General features: G+C 42.6%; 2 protein-coding genes across 2 annotated transcripts; both read right to left on the minus strand.

The window, feature by feature from the left end:
- Positions 1-1,977: 1,977 nt before the first annotated feature.
- On the minus strand, positions 1,978-9,779 carry cdh26.1 (cadherin 26, tandem duplicate 1). Its single transcript, XM_053849656.1, has 20 exons — positions 9,718-9,779; positions 8,511-8,567; positions 8,338-8,430; positions 8,100-8,261; positions 7,890-8,034; positions 7,260-7,429; positions 7,057-7,185; positions 6,796-6,981; positions 6,442-6,713; positions 6,069-6,211; positions 5,780-6,010; positions 5,477-5,698; positions 5,212-5,336; positions 5,067-5,141; positions 4,953-5,000; positions 4,568-4,633; positions 4,315-4,347; positions 4,194-4,232; positions 3,518-3,586; positions 1,978-3,194 (listed from the first exon to the last, which is right to left on the minus strand). Exons 1-20 carry the CDS (start codon positions 9,742-9,744, stop codon positions 2,976-2,978), a joined length of 2,511 nt encoding a protein of 836 aa, XP_053705631.1. The 5' UTR covers positions 9,745-9,779; the 3' UTR covers positions 1,978-2,975.
- Positions 9,780-12,827: 3,048 nt separating this feature from the next.
- On the minus strand, positions 12,828-18,848 carry LOC128749687 (dysbindin-like). Its single transcript, XM_053849535.1, has 4 exons — positions 18,522-18,848; positions 14,899-15,039; positions 14,683-14,832; positions 12,828-14,589 (listed from the first exon to the last, which is right to left on the minus strand). The coding sequence occupies exons 1-4, from the start codon at positions 18,562-18,564 to the stop codon at positions 14,297-14,299; spliced, it is 627 nt and encodes a 208-aa protein (XP_053705510.1). The 5' UTR covers positions 18,565-18,848; the 3' UTR covers positions 12,828-14,296.
- Positions 18,849-19,529: the final 681 nt, after the last annotated feature.

Consider the following 19,529-nt stretch of genomic DNA (forward strand, 5'->3'; position numbering starts at 1 on the left):
AAAAAATTGGCGGGAAACTTTGGAAGGTTCTGATTGGCTGGTTTGAAATAGTTAAGAAGGAGCAGGTCAGGGGTCAAGAGGTGAGAGACGCTGCAGAGGAACCCATGACACCCTCAGACTCAACAGTTGGAGTCTTCATCACAACCACTTTGTATTAAAGATCATTACTCATAATCGTATCAGACTGCTCTTGAGATGCTGTGATGAGCCTCTATATATGTTCCACAGAAACCACCAAGAACACGAAAACCCAGCTGTCCGTGAAGATTTATGGATTTTCTCTGGGAACACGATGTTCTCTACAGTTGCGTGTACACAGTCAACCTGCAGCAGTGTTTTTCATTTTAAGACGATATTGTCATCATAAAACATTTGACAAGAAGAGAGACAGAAATATGACAATAATGTTTATGTTCTCCAACAATGGTTCAATGAAACAAGTGGAGCCTCAACAGCAGTGAGGACCTCGAGAGTGGTCTCTCCTTGATCTTGAAATACTGTTAGAGGAGTCACAAACTGCTTCCTCGCTCATGCGTCTCACATGTATGATGAGCAGAGCAACAATCCGAGCATGTTGTAAATAAAGCATGCAGCTGTGACGGTCATGAATTTTAAGATTTCAATGATCAATAAGCAATGACACCAAACAAAGAGCCAAATCTTCTCAATGTTTGCTTTGGATTCTGAATTTTCCTGGGAGCCATTTACAACCTCAGATTTGGACTCCCTACATTGGTAACAGTGTTGAATATTTAGATACTTAAGTGTGCAGTTGTCACTTCTATTTAACATATTTGTGGATATTTGTTTTCATTGTCTTGTGACCCAACAAAGCAAACACGGATGGGCTTCCAAAATTAAGGAGTGGCGGGTCGATGCAGCCATCATTGGAGAAAACCAACGACCTGAGATGGACCTTTTCCCACACGCTGAAACCCTTTATTGTTCAAGTGTAACGACTGTCAACATTGTCAGCTTGGCGCCACACACCTCTTTAATGGCGCTAAACAAACATCCAACCAGTTGAGCAAGCTTCAGTTCCTGAGAAGTCATATTCCTCCTTTTCCGTTGAATCCACAGATAGACGGCGAGTTGGCCTGATGAGATCGGCAAGATTGCTTCTCAGCACTTACCAGCATTCTTCACAAACACAGCGCCAGCCAGGCGACAAGCTGGAACTCAACAGGGGAGCAGTCACTGTTCAAACAAACTTCTCCTTCTAAGACGATCCAAAGGTCGAGCGGCGAGGCGCACACACCGAAGAATAAACACCACACCAAACATGTCACTGACCTTGACATTTCGATTCTCCTTTTTAATGTCGCCAACACTGGTACAACCACAACATATTTGGTTGCCTGCCAGTATTTGGTGGAAAAACAGTTGTCAGTTCAGGGAAACCGTTTTTTTCGCTGACATGTAAAGGAAAATAACTTTAACATCAAGGCACCAAAGAAGGAGTTTAAGGGAGTAGTTGTTCTTTCCAAGTAACAGTGGCAACACTGGTTGGCCCTGGGGCCTCAGCTATAAAAGTAGCATGGGAAAGCTCACTTGGATTGACATGCTGTACGGATAGACGCTCTCAGGCTGTCCAGTTAATACTCATATTCAGATCAACCCAGGCTGAGCTGCAACCAATGCCAAAACTCTGAACCAGATCAATGATGCCTACGCAAGACAAGAATTCTCAAGAGTCACCAAGTATTTTCATGCTCTTATTACCTGTCCCAAACATCTGCTTGTCTTCCTGTCAATCATGATTAAATCGTGTTAACTAAGAGCAGTGACAAGTGATGTGATGCCTTGCCAGGCTGGCAAGGCATCACAAGAGCTACAATTCCAACTCATTTCAAGTGTCAGATGAAGAGCGGAAAGTCTGGAGACCATTCAAGAACTCAATGACTTGGTTTGCTGACAGAAAAGACAATTGCTGGAAATTCCAGCATCCACTGAAAAACACACGCACAGACGAACCTGTTCGACATGCAGAAACTTTATTGTCGTTGGCACAGAGCATGTCAGGGCTGTAACAGTGCAGGCAATTTGAGGAGACACCGACAAATTATAGGTTTGTCTGAGGCCAAGGTATGTTCAGCCGTCGCTCATATCACACATGAATATTTACTGCTGATGACAAGAGCCATCGTTTCTTGTTTGGATGTCTCATGTCACCTCATTTTAGATGGTCACAGTTTTTGTTTCAAGGCTAGCTTTGTTCCCTCAAACCCCCACCAACAAACCTCTATTATAAACTAAGACTCTATATACAGCAACAAGTGCAGATGCCATTCTTAAGTGCACAGAAGCACAGTATTGTGTTCATCTCCGACAGTAAATCACAGCAAAGTGTTTGTCCTGATTCGCCCCACTGCAGTCAGTGAAGCACGGTTTGGTTGTGCGTACCACGGCAACGATCAAGTGTATTTCATATGATGCATCACTGCATGTACACAACTGCCTACACACCTGCGTAATTATAGTGTGAGAGTCAGTTGATGCCCTGTAGATACAGTGAACTGAGTTGACATGTTTCCTGCCAGGCTCCTTGACATTTATCACATGCACCACTCCCACAATTCAACACCACTCCCTCCTCTGCAATGCACACTAAAGTCGAGCCCCAACGCAGCTTTATGTAAATGCTCTCAGCAGTAGTGTGAGAGTCACTCGGGGTTTCTTTGAGTTGAACACAGCCTGGCGTGTCCGACGGAGCTGTTCATCCAAGCTATAGAAAAACATTTGTGACTGAGACGTTATCAAAATAATACTGATGCCACGCTTTCCACACCCACATGTTTTTAATTCCCTTCTAACAACTGAAATTAAGTAGAGCATAAAAGTTTGCACAGTGCATTGATTCCACTGAATCGGATTAAGCCATCATTTGATTTCAGAATGGATTCTAACCTCCTTCACCAGGTGTGTGACACGTTTCCACGCAACAAAAGCAACAGTCACTTTCAGCTGGGACATGGTTACAGTTTGATTTTCTTTTCTGCAACGGCCTGCTGAGTGATGTTGCCCAAGGCCTTGAACCTGGGACCCAAATCGTTGAGGAAAGTCAGGTCGTCCCCCAGGTGACTGAGCGAGAGTTCGTCCAGAGAGTAGCACTTGCTCCCCTGTCCTTCGTAAGAGTACTCACACGGCTTGTAGGAGGTGTGCTCCTCAAGCTGTCCGTCAACAGTGTACAGCCTCTGCGGAGCAAGACAGGACTTCAATGTAAAAGATAAACTCAAACAGAAGGATCAGTTCTCTCGTGACTGTGATCTGAAAATAACCATCTCCTCCCTGTACCCCTTGTGTCATTTGATCTTCTTTCAATATTGACTTTTTGTCTCACATCCAGATTATTTATCTTCATGGAGGAAACTGTGTGCGTGTTTGACCTGGTGCCTCGTACAAGCTAAATTCATCTGTCATGACTGAAGCAATAAGTGAGAGCACATGTTGTAAATAGTTTAACTTACAGCGTGTACTACACTGTATTTATACTGCAGTAAAACAGAAAATGACAAACCCGGTCAAGGAAGTCTGAAATGTGGTGGTTGGTGCGAGCGCTGAGCGACTGGTTCCTCCATGCCCCCCCCTGTTCCAAAGAGAATTAGCAACATGTAAGGGCTTGAATATGAAGATTGCAATTGAAAACAATAACTCTTTTTGACATTTTGTCACTACTTTTTTATCTTTTCAACCCATCACCTTGCCCACACTGTGCTGGTGAAAATGCTGGGTCACGGACTTGTGAGTTTCATTTTGTCATTTTCAGCCATCTGTCTCAACGGCAACAGTGACAGGTGTTTTTGGTCATGACTCATCCACGCAGCAAGTGCCAGTGGCTTCCACTGTATCCTTTTGAAATGAAGAATCAAGTCACGTTGTGAGCAATGCGTCATTAAATAAAAACATTCTTGGCACTCACACACAGGTGAAAGCGACCGACACAAACTATTGATGACTGTGAGTCAATGATCCCCGTATGAACCCTGTCAGTTGAACAAAACTGCAACATTAATTTACTCCACTTTATCCCTGAGACTTCTTCCTGGATCTGAGAGTTTGCGAGGCTAGTTGGACTACTTGGATGAAAAAGGACAACCAAAGAGGTTCACCCATGACAGAAGGGGGTGACCGGGTAAGTCAGCAGGGAGACTTGAAACTTCATGCAGTGCAGTAGCACGTTCCTCCTGACTTACTTGCAAGGTGTTTGATCTGTTTGCAGCCCATCCAGAGTACTGAAATGAGATTTAATGACAATAATGTAACACCTTCAAGCAATTTCATTTTGGAATCAAAAAGTTCTCGAAGTGAACTTACCATCTGGCCATTAGATCTGGTCCATTCCGAGTTCTGAAAGTTCAGTCAATACATCAATACTTTTCCACTGACATCGGCTTTATGTCACCGTTTCTGCAACACTTCAGAACTCTGACACCGGTGGAAGGTTTTTCCAACTCAAGTGTTGATCATATTATCCACCTAATAATAATGTCCTCTAGCGGCTAACGTGGCGACACAACGTGAATGAACGTTTTTTGTCCACTGAGAACAGTGACAAAAAGTGACTTACCATGCTCTGCCCGTAGCTTCTTGAACTTTCACGGTAAACCTGTCTGCTAACAGACATGGAGTTTGACTGCAGGGGAAAATAGTATTCATGTCACAACAGAGCAAGACGCAGAAAACGACACGACAGCAAATGATCAACTTGTCAGACTTAACCACTTAGGGTCTTTTGGAAGTCTTTCTATTTTTAAAAATTGTGAGCGCAACAACAATCAGAAGCAGCTGAGCTCAAAGAACCTTCTTTTTAAGATTAATATTGTGACATTTGACTGGTGAAGAAGCACTCAAACATGGACAATTAAGCTGTTTAGAAATAAAAATGCAAAACAATTCTGCTCCTGCAGTTGCTCTTGAACATATTGACTGTTTACCCTAAAGCTTATGCTCACCTTTTGTGCTGACAAGTTGTAGTTCATGGATGGATGTGACTGAATTTTCTGCGAGAGCAAAGCAACAGGTTTATGATAGTCAAGAGCGCACCAGACAAATCGCATGTGATTTACCTGAACGGTGCCCAGTTTGACTCCATCCACAAGTGTGGGAGCAGACGGAGGAATCAAATAAAGACTGGCATCATCCTACCAAACAGAAGTGTGTCAGGAACAACCCTCTTCTGTTGAATTTCAGAATAGTGAAAGCATGCTTCACCTTGACTGCTGCACTCCCTCCCTCTTGGTTGTACTTCATGAGGGTCTGGTTGCCCTCGCCTTCTGCAATCGGCATGTGCGCAAAACTCTTCTTTCCACACGCACAAGCGAGGGCAAGCAACAACACTGTCAAACAAACACCTTGTCACTCTTGATGTCACATCACAAATCCTGGATTTAATCATCAGAACAGCTGAAAGGTCCTTCTGTTGAAGCTTGAGAAAAGCCATGCATTGAAACTTTGACACAATTTCACATGGACTCACATAGAAACAGAAACAGTGCTGCAAAGAGTATTCCGATAGCAGCGGATCCAAGGTAGGGCTTCTTTGCACGCTTCTCACGACACACATCTTTATCCTGACAGTCGCACACCACCACTTTTAAGGTCTCCTTTGCAGAGAGGCCTTGCTGGTCTTCGATCTCTAGTGGCACCAAGTAACTTCCATAGGCCAGAGACTTGAGACTAATAAGCCCAGCTTCCTCGCCTGGTGAAAATTACGCAGACGTTACTTAACTCCCGGCCAGGCTTCCATGTTCAGTGTTAAACAAGGTGTCAAGAGAGTGACCTGTGGACGGCTGAAGTTTCCATCGCTGCTTCAGAGCCTCGTCATCCCCCGACAAGGAGAAAGTGAAGGGTCCACTGTAAGGGTGAGCGTCTGAATCGTTGCCAGCAACCATGACTTTGTCGCCCTTGTTCGCACACAAGGTCACAACGTTGCTCGCCAGCCGCGGCTTGTTGTCGTTGATGTCCATCAGGTGAACAAGGACCGTGCACGTTCCCGTCGCTGGTGGCTCACCTTGCAAGAGAATGAATGAATGAGCCCAGCATGTCCGTCACAGAGCCAGAAAACTCACCATTATCCACCGCCCCAACTAGGACTTTGTAAGCGCCTTCCTTCACAAAAGGGGATTCTCGGTCCAACTTCTTCGTTGCTTTCATGGCACCCGTCTTTTTATCAATGGTCATCCACTTAGCCGGGTCCTCCAGCAGCACAAATCTGATCACATTGAGAACACAACTGAAACAATGGCGGACAACACTGGATACTATCAACTCTAGCATTGGTTTTCCATCATCAAGCAAGATGATCTGAACAGAAATCTAAAAGCACATTTGGTCACTTGAAGTCATGAGGTATAAACTATTACAATCTACTGTAGGCCTCAAATGTGGTCGCTTGACAACTTAACTGTCCCTGACACACATGAGCAAGAGGGAAAGAATCACCTGACTTGGTCAAGATCCGAATCTTCGTCCGTGATCTTTGGAGTAAGCAGCACCTTCCCAGGCTCCTCCTCTTCCTTCTGATGCACTATGACCAATTTTTTGCCAAACTCTGGGGCGTCATTGGCATCAATGACTGTAACGGTGACATTGATGATGTCGTCGAAGGGACGAGGTGCACCGCGTGGTATCGTCTTCCCACAAACAAACAAGGGCTCCTTGTTTCTCACCCCAATTTCCAACGTGTGCTTTTTGGTGCGCTCAAAATCCTTTCCCTGAAAACACATTCACACATCAGATCAATGCTGCTGTCAAATGTTTCCATCCAACTTTGACATGTGCTGTTATATATATTACCTTAATGACACCCAAAATACCTTCATTGGTCTCTGGATCAGTGACAATTTTGTAGTACTCCATTTCATTCCCTCGAATGATGGTGTATTCCGCCTCCCACCCAGGTGTTTTTGGGTCATCTTTGTCATTAACGCCAACTCGAAAAATCTCGTCCTTGGTCTCCCCTTCTATCACGCTTCCTGAATACTGCAGAACCAGAAACGTTTTCAGCGTGAAGTGCCTCGAAAATTCATTTATTAATCATATGAAATAAATGCTCGCCTTTCTTTGCTTGAACTGCGCTGGGTGAGTGTTGGCGTCGACAATGTTCAGAGTGATGACAGCAGTGGAGGACAAGGGCGGCGTACCTTTATCCCTGGCTTCCACGGTTACTTCGTATTTTTTGATTTGCTGAGTGGTGAAAGTTAGATTTAAAAAAGAAACACCAATGGATATTGTGTCTGAAGATCAAAACTTCGCCTTACGTCATAATTGAAGCATCCAGTAAAAGTAAGTTGACCCATGTCGTTGTTGATCTGCTTCAGGCCGATAGGAGGAGTTTTCGGTTCCTGTCGTACAATTCTCATGACAACAGTGGAGTTGGGGGTGTTTCGCTGATCCCTGTCTTCTACATTAATTACTGCAAGCGCATCCTCTTTAGAGGACAGAAGCACAGACACTTTATGAGCAACAGAAGTAGCAAAAACAAAATGCAATTTTTATCAAAAACAGGAAGACACAAGCTTGGGTTTGGGGCTCGGGGCTCTCACAGCTCCAATCTGCTTATGTTTATGCTCAAATATTCCCAGTTTGTTTCCACAAATTCCCATGGAAAATTCCTAATTCATGTTAAAAAAGATGAGTGCCAAAAAACAAATCCTCCACAGCGTCGTAAAATACAATGTGATAGCAGTAGTTGCTGCAAAGGGTGGTGCAACCAGTTCTTATGTTTCGGGGGCAAACACCACTTCGCACAGGGAGTTTATCTTGCATCTTTAAAATAAAACCCTCATTCTGCTTTACTTGTCATCTTCAACTAATATTTAAATGGTTGTTTGATTTGAATCCAGTGGGACAGCCAGTTTGAGTGCACAAAGAAGACCAAATAAACTCACCCTCAATCGAGTTCTCCTTCACGTTTGCTGTCATTTTAGGATCCTTAAATCTCGGCGCGTTGTCATTCAGGTCCTTAATTTCCACGTCAAAAGCCAATTCCTTGTCCATTAGATTTCCCATTTCATCCAAAATGTCAAACTTGATCTGTGAGCAAGAGCATATGCAAGTGAGAGGTCACGATCACCAAATAGTGATCCAATGAAACTCACGTGGAAACTGTCATGCAACTCTCTGTCGATGGACTGAAGGGCAAAGACCGTTCCATTGTGTGGGTCGATTCTGAAGACTCCCAGGGGTGGCTGCGACACTCCCATCCCCATAATACGAAAGCTGTGGCCGGTGCTGTCACGATCCAGTTTGTTGTTAAACATCTAATTCACAAAGACACATATTTGGTAAGTCTCTGTTTTTCCTTCCTGCTTGTGTCAGTTTTGAAAATGATGTCACCTGAGATATCTTTTTTGGAAACGGGCCACGATCCTCTTCAACAACTTCAATTGTAGACAAAACCCACCTTCTTTTGGAACGCGACAGAATCTCCTAAATGGACGGGAAACATAGGAACATATTGGTTTGAAGATGAAGGTTGAAGTTCGCAGATTCAAGAGCATTGATGTTACCCGTTTGGACCGGCTGCCGCGGCGACCGAGAGATTCTGCCTGCGCTGATAAACAACACTGTGGGAGACAAACAAAACAGAAAAGTAAATCTAATCTCATGAAAACTCAAGCTCGACGTAAGGGCACAGAGTAGAGAGAGGGAAAAGACGAAGTCTGATGCAGGTGTGAGCCAAATTCATTGGGTAGAATTGTAAATTAATAATCTTGTGCTTATGCTTACGGTGAAAATTTAACTGAAATGGAATAAGACATTAAAACATGAGAGTGTTGCATCCCTTGGGTTTTTCAAGGGATTCCTTCCCACTCTTAAATGTATTTTAAAATACATTGTATAATATATTTACGCATGAAAAATCGGATGCACTGGATGATAAAAAAAAATGAATATATCCAAATTTCACACACAAAAAAAAAACACTCCTTTGGCACAGCATGACTGAGTGAGAGCAATTGCGTTCACATGTCCAGTGGAAAATCCGTACTTGTAATCTTCAACTAGTAAACATGACAGCAATTCTGACAGAACGCAGCATTAGTATGGAATGTTGTCAGCACTGTACGTGCATGAGAGGACTTCTCATGTCAAGCATCTGAATGTCTTCTGATGACTTGATCGAACAATGTGGTGAGCTGTGCCAGGTCAGTAAAATGTGGCCATAGTTTTTGAGAGCAATACGTGTTCAACTTATTCTTCTTCTTTTCTAACAATTCCTAGCGCATGAACAACTCAACTGGAATACAAACTGCAGTCAGACCAAGTATGAAACAAACCCCCAAGTCCCATTATAGAACCACAAGGATTACCAGTAGTTTTATAGAGCAGATAAGCCCAAGCATCTTAACTCATTCACTCATTTCACTTGTGCTCACATGAACATTCAGATACAGTATTTGCATTAACGTACCATTGAATTTTGGATTCCATTATAAACTAGCGCTCACACAAATGTTTATTCTGATGGGTGTCAGCTTGCTTTATCAAACTTGCTTTTCTCTAACCCTCGGCAATGATGCGAGGAACATGATCCAGCGAAATGGCTCAGAATTACCCAATGATAACACACAGTACAGTGCAAAATCACGTAAAGCCAAAAACAACTTGACTGTACAGAAAGTGGCTAAATGATAAATCATGTCTAGTTGAAATAAATAAAATGAAAAAAAAATCACATACAATGTTTTCATACATAAATTTAAATGTGCTTACCAAAATGAGCAAGGAAATAGTCCACATCCTGGTTCAGATTGCGAGAACTCAGTGGTATGTTTCTCAAGTTCAGAGGAGCTTTATCTCACAAAAGGACAGCCCACATTACCTGCTGAGAGCAGGTAGGCTCCTCTGCATCGAACAAAGAGGGGGTTTGTGTCATTGTGGGAATGGATGTGTCAAATTCTGCAAATCTGAATGCTGCTTTCATTATGTTGAAAATAAAAAAATTAAAAAACCAAGACCTTTCCAGAAGTCGTTTTTTCACAAGAGCTGACTTAAGAGAACGTAAACATTTGCTCTGTGTTTGAAATGAAACTCGAAAAGGCCCGCAGCACTAACTATCAGGTTACAGTGTTTAATTTATGTACTGCTGACATCACGAGGAAGGGCAGCTCGAGTTTCAACTTTGAGCAATCCTTTCTCGACACTGCAATGCTTGCTCAAGAGAAATACATTAAAGATTCATAAGGACAAAATAAAAAGCCTTTTAATTCTTCGAATGAGACGTATAAAGACCTGAAGAGGCCATTTGAAAACCAGACCTGTTTTAAACACAGAGTGGGGGATTCACAAACATTCTTTTCCTTTACGATAACCTTCAGACATGAATCCAAGAAGCCCGGACTTGCACACCTTTGCATGCATTAAAGGTTATATACATTGAGATGAAACATACACTGGTATGGGAAAAAAGGTGTTCAACTATTGACAAGGATCTAAAAAAAAATCTATTTAAACTAAACTTAGTATTTTCTGTTTAAAGTTTTGCGACTCAACCAGTATGTCAGAGTCAGTTACTGTAGACATGAAATTATACACAAAAGGGCCCCTTTAAAAACATACACAATGTGAAACCTTAACACAGCTTTTCGTCGTTGTGGTATATTATTTTTAAAAGAAAAACTGGGTCTCAGTCCGGTCACACAGTCCACATGTGGACTTTTATTTCGGAAAGACCGCGGACAGCCAACAGCAATAAATGTCTTTGCAGGGGGTTACTGTGCATCCTGCCATGAACCGTATAGTTGCAAAACTGCATGTTAAAATTGCTAGGCTATTATCTACCTTATGAAAGGAGCTGCGTCACTGCAGACTGCAAGGAAACCAGAAACAAGAGATCGGCTGAAGACGCAGTTCAAAGTGCTTCACAGACGGAAGACAAGTCACAGGAAGAAAGTACACCAAGGTGCAGTTTTCCTGATGCGTAATCCCCCCGTACAACAGGCTCTGAGCATTTTCAAAACATGAGCAAACAAAGAGTGATCACCAAAAAGTCGTAAAACAATTCTTTTGTGATAAAAGCGACGAAAGACTTCAGCGCAACAAGATAGTCCTCGATGTTGGACTGGATCCCTCAGTGGCCCCAAGCTGGATGATCGTGTACCAGACAGAACCGCACAGAAACAGCTGTGATAGCAGATGCAAGTCAGATCATGAATACAATTGTAATGAATTTTATGTGGTTATCACCATACAAATAAAATGGCTAGCAGATATAGGCAGGAATCCATTTGGCTGGATGAGTCGATACTACACTTTTGGACATACAATAAAGCGGTTAGCGGACACTGACACGTTTTCTAGTATAACAACAATACATTTCCCACTTTTGATATGACAACAAAGACAATGAAGTGTAGCCGTAGTCCTCCTAGGGAAAAAACACTATAATATATTCAGGACTTCAGCATAGAGCAAGGAAAGACCGTAGAACAGATGTTTTTGGTTTTGTTTTTTTTTGGCGGCTTGGCAGGTAATGACAGTGGAAAGGTCTTCTCTGTGTGGGCTGATCATGTCCTGACAGTATGCATCCCGAGTTGGCAGCATGTGTGTGTAAACACTCACAGAACGATTGCTTTAACAGAGTGAGCTGTTAAGGAATGTGATTTTGTTTTTAATGGTTTTGTTTGGAAACTCCCCAGAACTAAAATACATTATGAATGATGGAGATTTGATCGTGTTAAAACTTCATGTTTATTAATAACTGCATTTTATGTTTTATGTTATTTTAAGGGTGCAATTTATCAGTGTTATTATTGACTTTTTTAAAAATTCAAGTTCTTTAGACATGTTGGCAAAAACTGCGACTAAATTCATACCTGTTCTTAGGTCTGAAAATGGTTTGGTTGCACTGACCAGGCCTTAAAAAAGAGTGATGCACGATACAGATCAACATTTCTCATATTTTCCAACATTAACTTTTGATGAATAATACATTAGACTCACCTTTAGGTTTTTGTCAGTTGTCGTCTGAGTCTGTCGCGAATTTGAGGCAATAATTCGCTCATGAAGCAAGTTGAAAGCAGCTCGATTTTTGTTTCCCCTGGCGACATCTTTTCAAACATCACCGAAAATTCCCTGTTAGTGGCACAAAATGCCACTTAACCAACACAAAAACTTTGCGTTACTTTGTCGCAACAACCCACCTGACCTATGAGTTTTGTTTTTGTCATTGTTTTTTGATGTTTTTGTTTTTTTAATCAGAAAAACAAATTCAATTTATGTACTTTTTTTTTTTTGACTATTAAAACACGAAACATTTAAATCTTTGTTGTTCGCATTAAAAGTCCTTTTTTCTATTTTTATTTATTTTTTGAAATTATTTATGTTTGTAGTGCAATGTGAACTTTTTTCTATGTCTTAGCATGGATTCATCCTTTTGTTTCAATAATAATACTTATACATCTTAATAAAATATTAATTCATTTAATAATCAGAATAATAATGAAATTCAGAAGAAACATATTCATGTATTAAAGAAAGGAACTGCTACAGCATGCTCATGCATTTTTTCGTGAACTTGCAAACCTGTTCTATCAGCCAGTATTGGAAAATGTGGAGGATGACAACAAAACCTTAATATATGTGCAAGTGAGCACACTTTATTTTTTAAGTGTACTTTTACATATATATATATATAAAAACGTATATATATTAAATACGTTTTATTTGTATTTATTTATAGTGTGTGTGTTTTTCAAAACTAAATCAAAACCAAATTAAAAATAACACATATATATATATATATATATATACACGAATAAAAACGTTCACTCAAAGACATCCAATTGTAAAACACTTAACTACAGTTCCATTAATAGGTTGCATAGTTGTTTATTAATAAATCACACTCTGACAACAAAATTCATCCACAAATTATATTGAATAAAAAAATAACCATGGGCAAAAAACTACTTTATTTTGTTTTACGAGTGCCTCAAGCAAGAAGGCAGATGACATCTTTGTTCCAGATAACAGTTATTAGAAACATTTAATGACTAATAATTAATGCTGTTCTCGACAAGCACTCACACACTCACACACACACACACACACACACACACACACACACTTGAATGGCACCAATAAATGACAGGACAACCAGTAGTACTGTACATAACTGTCACCAAAAAAAAAGCTACTCAACTTTCCTGCAAAGTAATGACACAATAATAACATTTCTCCACAGTTGTGTGTTGTCGACATATGGTCTCCATTTGTTGTTGGCAAGTTAATCGTCCAAAAAAAGATGGACAGAACAGATGAAAATGAAACATGTAAAAATAAAATGACTTCCTCTCTTAAAACTCTCATAACCATCAACTTCAAAGTGGGGTTTGCATAGATGTGTCATGAAGAAGGAACGCTGAAGAACAACTTATTTTTCACGCCGCTAATCCCTCCTTGGATTTCTCTTTCAAGCCGTCAGTCAGGATCGCTCTGACCTTATGATTTAATCCACAGCACAACATAATTAATAACTTAGAAGTGGACTTTGTTCAAAAGACAATAACACACCCATTCAGTTGTTCCGAGGAAGTTAGACTCACAAGGAAAATCGAGGCCACTTCAACGTGCTCGATGAAGTAGTTGACACACGCTTTGTTTCATTTCAAAGGATTCACTTGTGGACGCATGTTGAAGTCTTGCCCAGTCAAACTGAAAGAACGTGGTGGCGTCTCAGCTTTGGTCTCAAGCCATTTATGAAGTCCTGTTACTGTGTCATGAAATGGATCGATTTATTTGGAAATACTACCTCTTTGTGCATCATCCACTTTAACCAATGATCGCCTTCTAAATCTTAAAGATATCCGACTTTATTCATGCAGTTATAGATCCTGTTTTGTGGATTATTTTCCGTTTCACAAAACCCATTAAAAGAGTTGTGTTTTTGTATGTATGGTAATCTTTCCGCACCACCTTCAATTACAAGCCGGTCAGAGCTGAACAGGATTTTGTGGATTTCTGAGTAAGTCTGCAACAGAACATAGTTCTGTTTTCACATGGAGTATTTGCTCATATTCGCCTCCGGCAGTCAGATTTAAACATAACGTGACAATGGCTGAGTGATGACTCAGGCATCCTCTCCAGTTATTTGCATGTGAATGCAAGCGAACTTGAAAGTTCCTTGCCACAGATCCGGAAGCTTCTCATTCACTTCCTATTTAAAAAAAAAAAATAGATGTAAAGAGAGGCTTTACACACACGTTGATTGAGAAGTTACAGCACAGACGTCACAGCAAACCATGCTCGGGTTTCTTGGAGAGACACTGTTTCAAGTCAACAAGGTGAGTCTTTAGGATTTTGTGACAAGGCATCTCTCTTCGTCGTCCTCATCCTCTGTGTCTTCATCCCGGGCCTGGGGGATGGTGGTCAGGAGGAGGGTATCGGCGTGCACCTCCTCGTCGTCTGACTGGATCACTGGGGTGTCGGCTCCTCCCCCGCTGGTGTCACTGGAACCAGAAGATGTCGACGACACGCGAGACTTGTGAACTTGGTGAACTTCGTTTTGTCTCTTCACAGGTTCACACTTTCTGTAGACAACCTCGGCATCCTCATCCTCGTCTTCATCCTCCTCTTCCTCCGCAACTGTAAGCGGGAATCATATTCAGGGATTTATTTGGCCGCAAAATAATCTAAAACAAAATCTGAAACTTTTTTTTTCAGTCTTGAGCCATGTACCTGATATCGAAGAGACCAGAGCTCCTTCATCTGCTCCTGGGCCAGAGTTGAGGAACACATCCAGGGCTTCTTGGTCCGAGATGTCCATCAGGTCCATCTGCTCTAACACATCCACGTTCACCTCCATGGAGGATATGCTCCCCATGGGGGCTGCAAAGGCAGAAAATCAAAGATTTAAGATGAAGCAAATGTTGGATGTGATGATGTAATGCTCACGTTTCCTGCTGTCAATCTGCAGGTGAGTGGAGGGAAGGTAGTTGTCCACATCATGCTGGTAGACCTCTTCAAAAAAGCGCTGTCTCTCTTTTAACTTCAGGTGTTCATTGTCCAACACTCTCTGGGAATGATCAGTGTCCGCTGCTCAGAAAAAAAGAATGCATTAACAGTCAAAAATTCATGTCTTTGATTTAAAAATAAAGCATTGTATTGGTGGGCCCTCTAGTGGCCAATATATAATGTGCATATTCCAAATGCCATTTTGCACAGACACAGCAGGATTTCATGATTCTAACGTGGGGTCTGCCCTTCACACACCCTCCAGCATCAAGATGACGAGTGTTGTTGTGCAACCTCCCATGAACACACCCCACTGGGCTGCTGCAGCTGACACTTTGGCTCACGTCACGGCTTGTTCGTGTGTTGTACACGGGTGGTTCAGTTCCAGCGCCTGCTGTGTGAAATGTGAATGGAAGGTTTGCGTTTTTTGGTTCGACAAAAACAAGTCGTGATTCAATGTATGTGCAAGAAATGCTGAGCAACACCTCGAAAGCCATAGATCTTAGTATAGAACTAGAGAAATTAAATGAGTAAATCTGTATTATTGTTTGATCATAAGCTAAGACAGTATTTTCCAGTCAACACGAGAAAGATGTTGACTTTAGTGTTCAATGATATATAGTGAATAATTCTTCCTAATTGAGCTTGAGATGTCAGTGAAGCCTGCAGTGAATGATTTTTCACCCGTCCAAAACATGTTGGATTTAATTGGTGTCAAAGGTGAAACTGAAGGAGTCGGTATTTACCCCGAGGCAAATTCAAAAAAGCAATGGACTGCATTTAAAACTAGCACAACGGAGGTCAGTTCTTTGCCATGTTTCCTGAATCTCTCCATAGCTGCTGCAAAAGCCTGGAAAGAACAGAATGTCCTGAAGACCCATGACCTTTTTCTTAGTTCTGTCAATTGAAGCTGGCATTTTGCTGACTTCTCAGCAAAAAATATTAAATCTCCTTCCACCCCAGTGCCACCTGTCAGTGCCCATCATTATTTAACAACCATCGCTCCGCAGCAGCAGGGAGAGACTTGAGGCACACAAAGTGAACAATCTCTGTTTCTTAACCGGCGATGAGGAGTCTGATGATCAACAGAGTTTATGTAAAGTTAAGTTTGCCTGTCGGCCTTCTCGGTCAGCATGGTTGTCATCCTCCACCCGCGTTCTCAATCTCTCCTTTTAAAATCTAATTCCGCTTGCCAGTGGATGCCGCCGACCCACGCAGATACACGTCTCCATCTGTCGACTCCGGCGTAGGAGAAATACATGCATGTAAATTGCTGACTCATCTCGATAACCTCTGAATTTTCGACGATGCAGCTGTGAAAGATGTGTAGGAGGACTCCATGGAAATTAGAGAAGGTTATGTTACTATCGTGGCCGCTGCCAGACCGAGATTGCACTCAGAATCTCCAAGGGGAAATCCCTTTCTTTTGACTGAAGTTACTCAGTAAGTTCTTGTTCGTCTGAAGGTCCAGAGGCAGTCTGATGGAGGCAAACTTTAGAAGAAGTGAAGGTCTAAACAGCACCGCATTGAGAGTCCAATGCAGAGGAGTGGAGGAAGAACAGTAACAGGCTTGACAAAAAGATCACAAGATTCATCAAGGTTGAGGGGGCAGCGTCCTCACTCAAAGAGGCCCGTCCACATTAACCTACCTTGTCTTGTTTCCGAACCAACTTAAAAAAACTGAAACTTAAAAACAGACTAGTAGATCCTTAAAGCCGGACAGTCGCTGGAAGAGATTGCAAGATCATGGTGCTGGGATGTCTAATCTGCTGATCCAGGAAAATAATGCTGCTGTAATCCAACATTCTTTACGGAAATAATCCACAGATAAGTTCAAATAATGTAATGGGTTTTTGAATTATGAGTGCTGGGTGTCCTCACTAGTGGATTGTGCTCTTGTTCATCAACAAAAACACACCTTCAGAGGTTTAACTCGACATATAATCTCATGATAAGGCTAATCTGGGTGCACAATCTTCAGTCATGGATATGTTTTATCTGGGCGTTTTGTTCACGACTGGGCTCCTGCTGTAAAACTCCTCTTGTGATCTGACAAATCCCTGCTGTTTCCGACTCACACTGGGTCATAATTACCCAGGGCTTACAGTTACATAACCTTGGAACAATCCCTCCACTGCACACACTACTGCACTGCAACATGCATGGAGGATGCAAGCAAGAAAATACATTATGCAATGCTAGCAGCCAGTGCAGTTTCACGCCAGTGATGTGGGGGATAAGTCTGGACTGTGACTGTCGACTCATCTGATCCGCATGTAAATAAGGGCTCTGCTTTTGATTTCTCTTTCACGACGGCAGCAAGGTATAGTCGCACATACACGTAAGTGCACCGACGTGTAGAACTCATGATGCAGAGGCTGAGCTGAGGCACATGATGACTCTCGCCCGCTTTCATCCGACAGCCCTGTGAAGTAATCCAAACTCAAAGCAGGTCTTTGTGCTCCAAGGATTCAAAATCCTTTCACTTCATCCAACCCTCTCTGCTGTCACCGCTGCTTCATCCACACCAGCACTGCGCACTTGTGTGTCATGGGCAGCGCCGTCATTTCACCCAACCACTACTACTGGCTCAAATCACCCTTCTATAACTGACAATGCAGCTACACTACAACTGCTACAGCTATGAATCATAGAAGGCATGAAACACGTCTTCACTTCTGCACGGTGAGAAGCAGCGCAACAGCGAAAGATGTTCCCCAGAGAAAGAGATAACAAATGTCCCTATTGAACACAGTCACATGTCTTCACTTCCCTGGAGGGAAAATCCACTCACAATCATTGTTTTGTTTTCGTGGAAATGTATTTGTAAGAAGCCGTGAAAATCGGGTGCCATGGCTGGGCCTCATGTGATGACCTGTCAATCACAGCGAACTTCCCAGCTCTGTTTTTATTTACAGACTCAATCACCACCTGCACTCAGCCACCAAGCCACAGCGGTTTATCAAGCATAAATCATGTATGAGTGAGATCACTGCGCCACACCAGCCGCCTCCCCCTCAAGGCTATTAGCGCCTTGGCACCCCTGACCTGTTTGTGCAAACATAGATCCACGTGGCATAAACAATGTTCGCCTACTCTCTGTTCCACTCTGTCCTCGCCTGAGTGGATACGTGTAGTGAAAATATGCAACCTCATACTCAAGATCCAGACTGTTGGAGAGTGTCTGCACCCCTCACTTTCATGTCTTCATCCCTCACTTGAACCCTCTCTGGCCACCTGCTTCTGCAACCACCTGATCACATTTCTTATTCCCAGGCCATTCCCATCTCCATGCCGAGAGCCATTAGAGCACTTCACCGGCAGCTAAATGCAAAGATGACCTCCATCACGGCCCATGGACCCTTTTAGATGAATCAAGGCAACACTTCCAGTTAGCCCTCAACACGGAGCACCAAATCTGTGGCGGAAATCTTCCTTGGGAAAAGTTGGGTTCATCATCATTTGATACTTTTGATATTAAAATACATTTAAATATACAATTCGACAAAATAATGACTCGCATTCTGCATCAGTCAGTTTCTCTTCTCTCATACAGTACTCACATGCCAGACGTTTGTTGTGCTTGCCTGACCCAGTGGACGACATGATCCGGTGACGTGGGTCTGTTGCTGAGAGTGACTTCCTCCGACTGTGTTTCAGTTTGTCTCGCAGCCACCCCCCTGTCACGACTCCAGGACGGGACGCTGGTGTCTTTACTGGTCGCTCATTTCGTCATTGCATCTCCTGGCTTTTCACAGCACATCAGCCTTCTTCTTCTGCTTCCTGTGCTATTTCCTACTGCCTGTGTTCGCTGACTTCCTACCCCCCACTTCTCTCTGTTTTCCTCCCTCCCTCTCCCTCGCTCCTACTCACACATACACTGTTAGAGAGGCTGAGTAGGGTTATTGGGAGCTGTGCAGCTTAAGGATGGGGGGTGAGTGATCCAGGCTAAAGCAGCCTGTACCAAGTGGTGACAGAACAGGGGTCAAGATGAGGAGTCAAGAGCAGAATCCCGCAGGAGGAAAATAATAAGCCCATCCCACTGTGCTTGAACAAAATCGGCATCATTTTCATGGGGTTTTGTGTGGAACACATACAAGTCACATCATGTTGCTGCTCTCTATCAAACTGCTCTCCAATAATGAACCCAAAGAGCAGCTCAATCCTTCCAGATCCAGACAGCCATGCCGCAGGGTTTTGCTCTGAGCGCTCTCTTTTCCTCGCCAAGACACTGAACTATCTGATGAAGGGGGAATTGCTCTGCCAGCTGAAGTGAAGGTAATCCTCTCTCCACTAATCACTGAGTTTCTTGGGCAGACAAAGCTCCTGCAGACTCACTGAAGACATTATACAACTCTTCTGAAATCCTCGCTTCCCACAGGCGGCTGCCATCATGTGATCTTTGAGGTTTAATCCCTTTTTTTTTTGATCCCTCACAGGTTTGACACTCCAGTATTAAATGAATCACTTCACAAAAATGCTGTGCTGCACCATTTAAACGGCTGAAGCAGGGAGCTCTTTGTTAAGGCCAGTCTTGGCACACCATAAAAACAGAGGTGTCACAGCGACTC

Source organism: Synchiropus splendidus, chromosome 18 (genome assembly GCF_027744825.2).
Source record: "Synchiropus splendidus isolate RoL2022-P1 chromosome 18, RoL_Sspl_1.0, whole genome shotgun sequence".
NCBI classification, from domain to species: Eukaryota; Metazoa; Chordata; class Actinopteri; order Syngnathiformes; family Callionymidae; genus Synchiropus; species Synchiropus splendidus.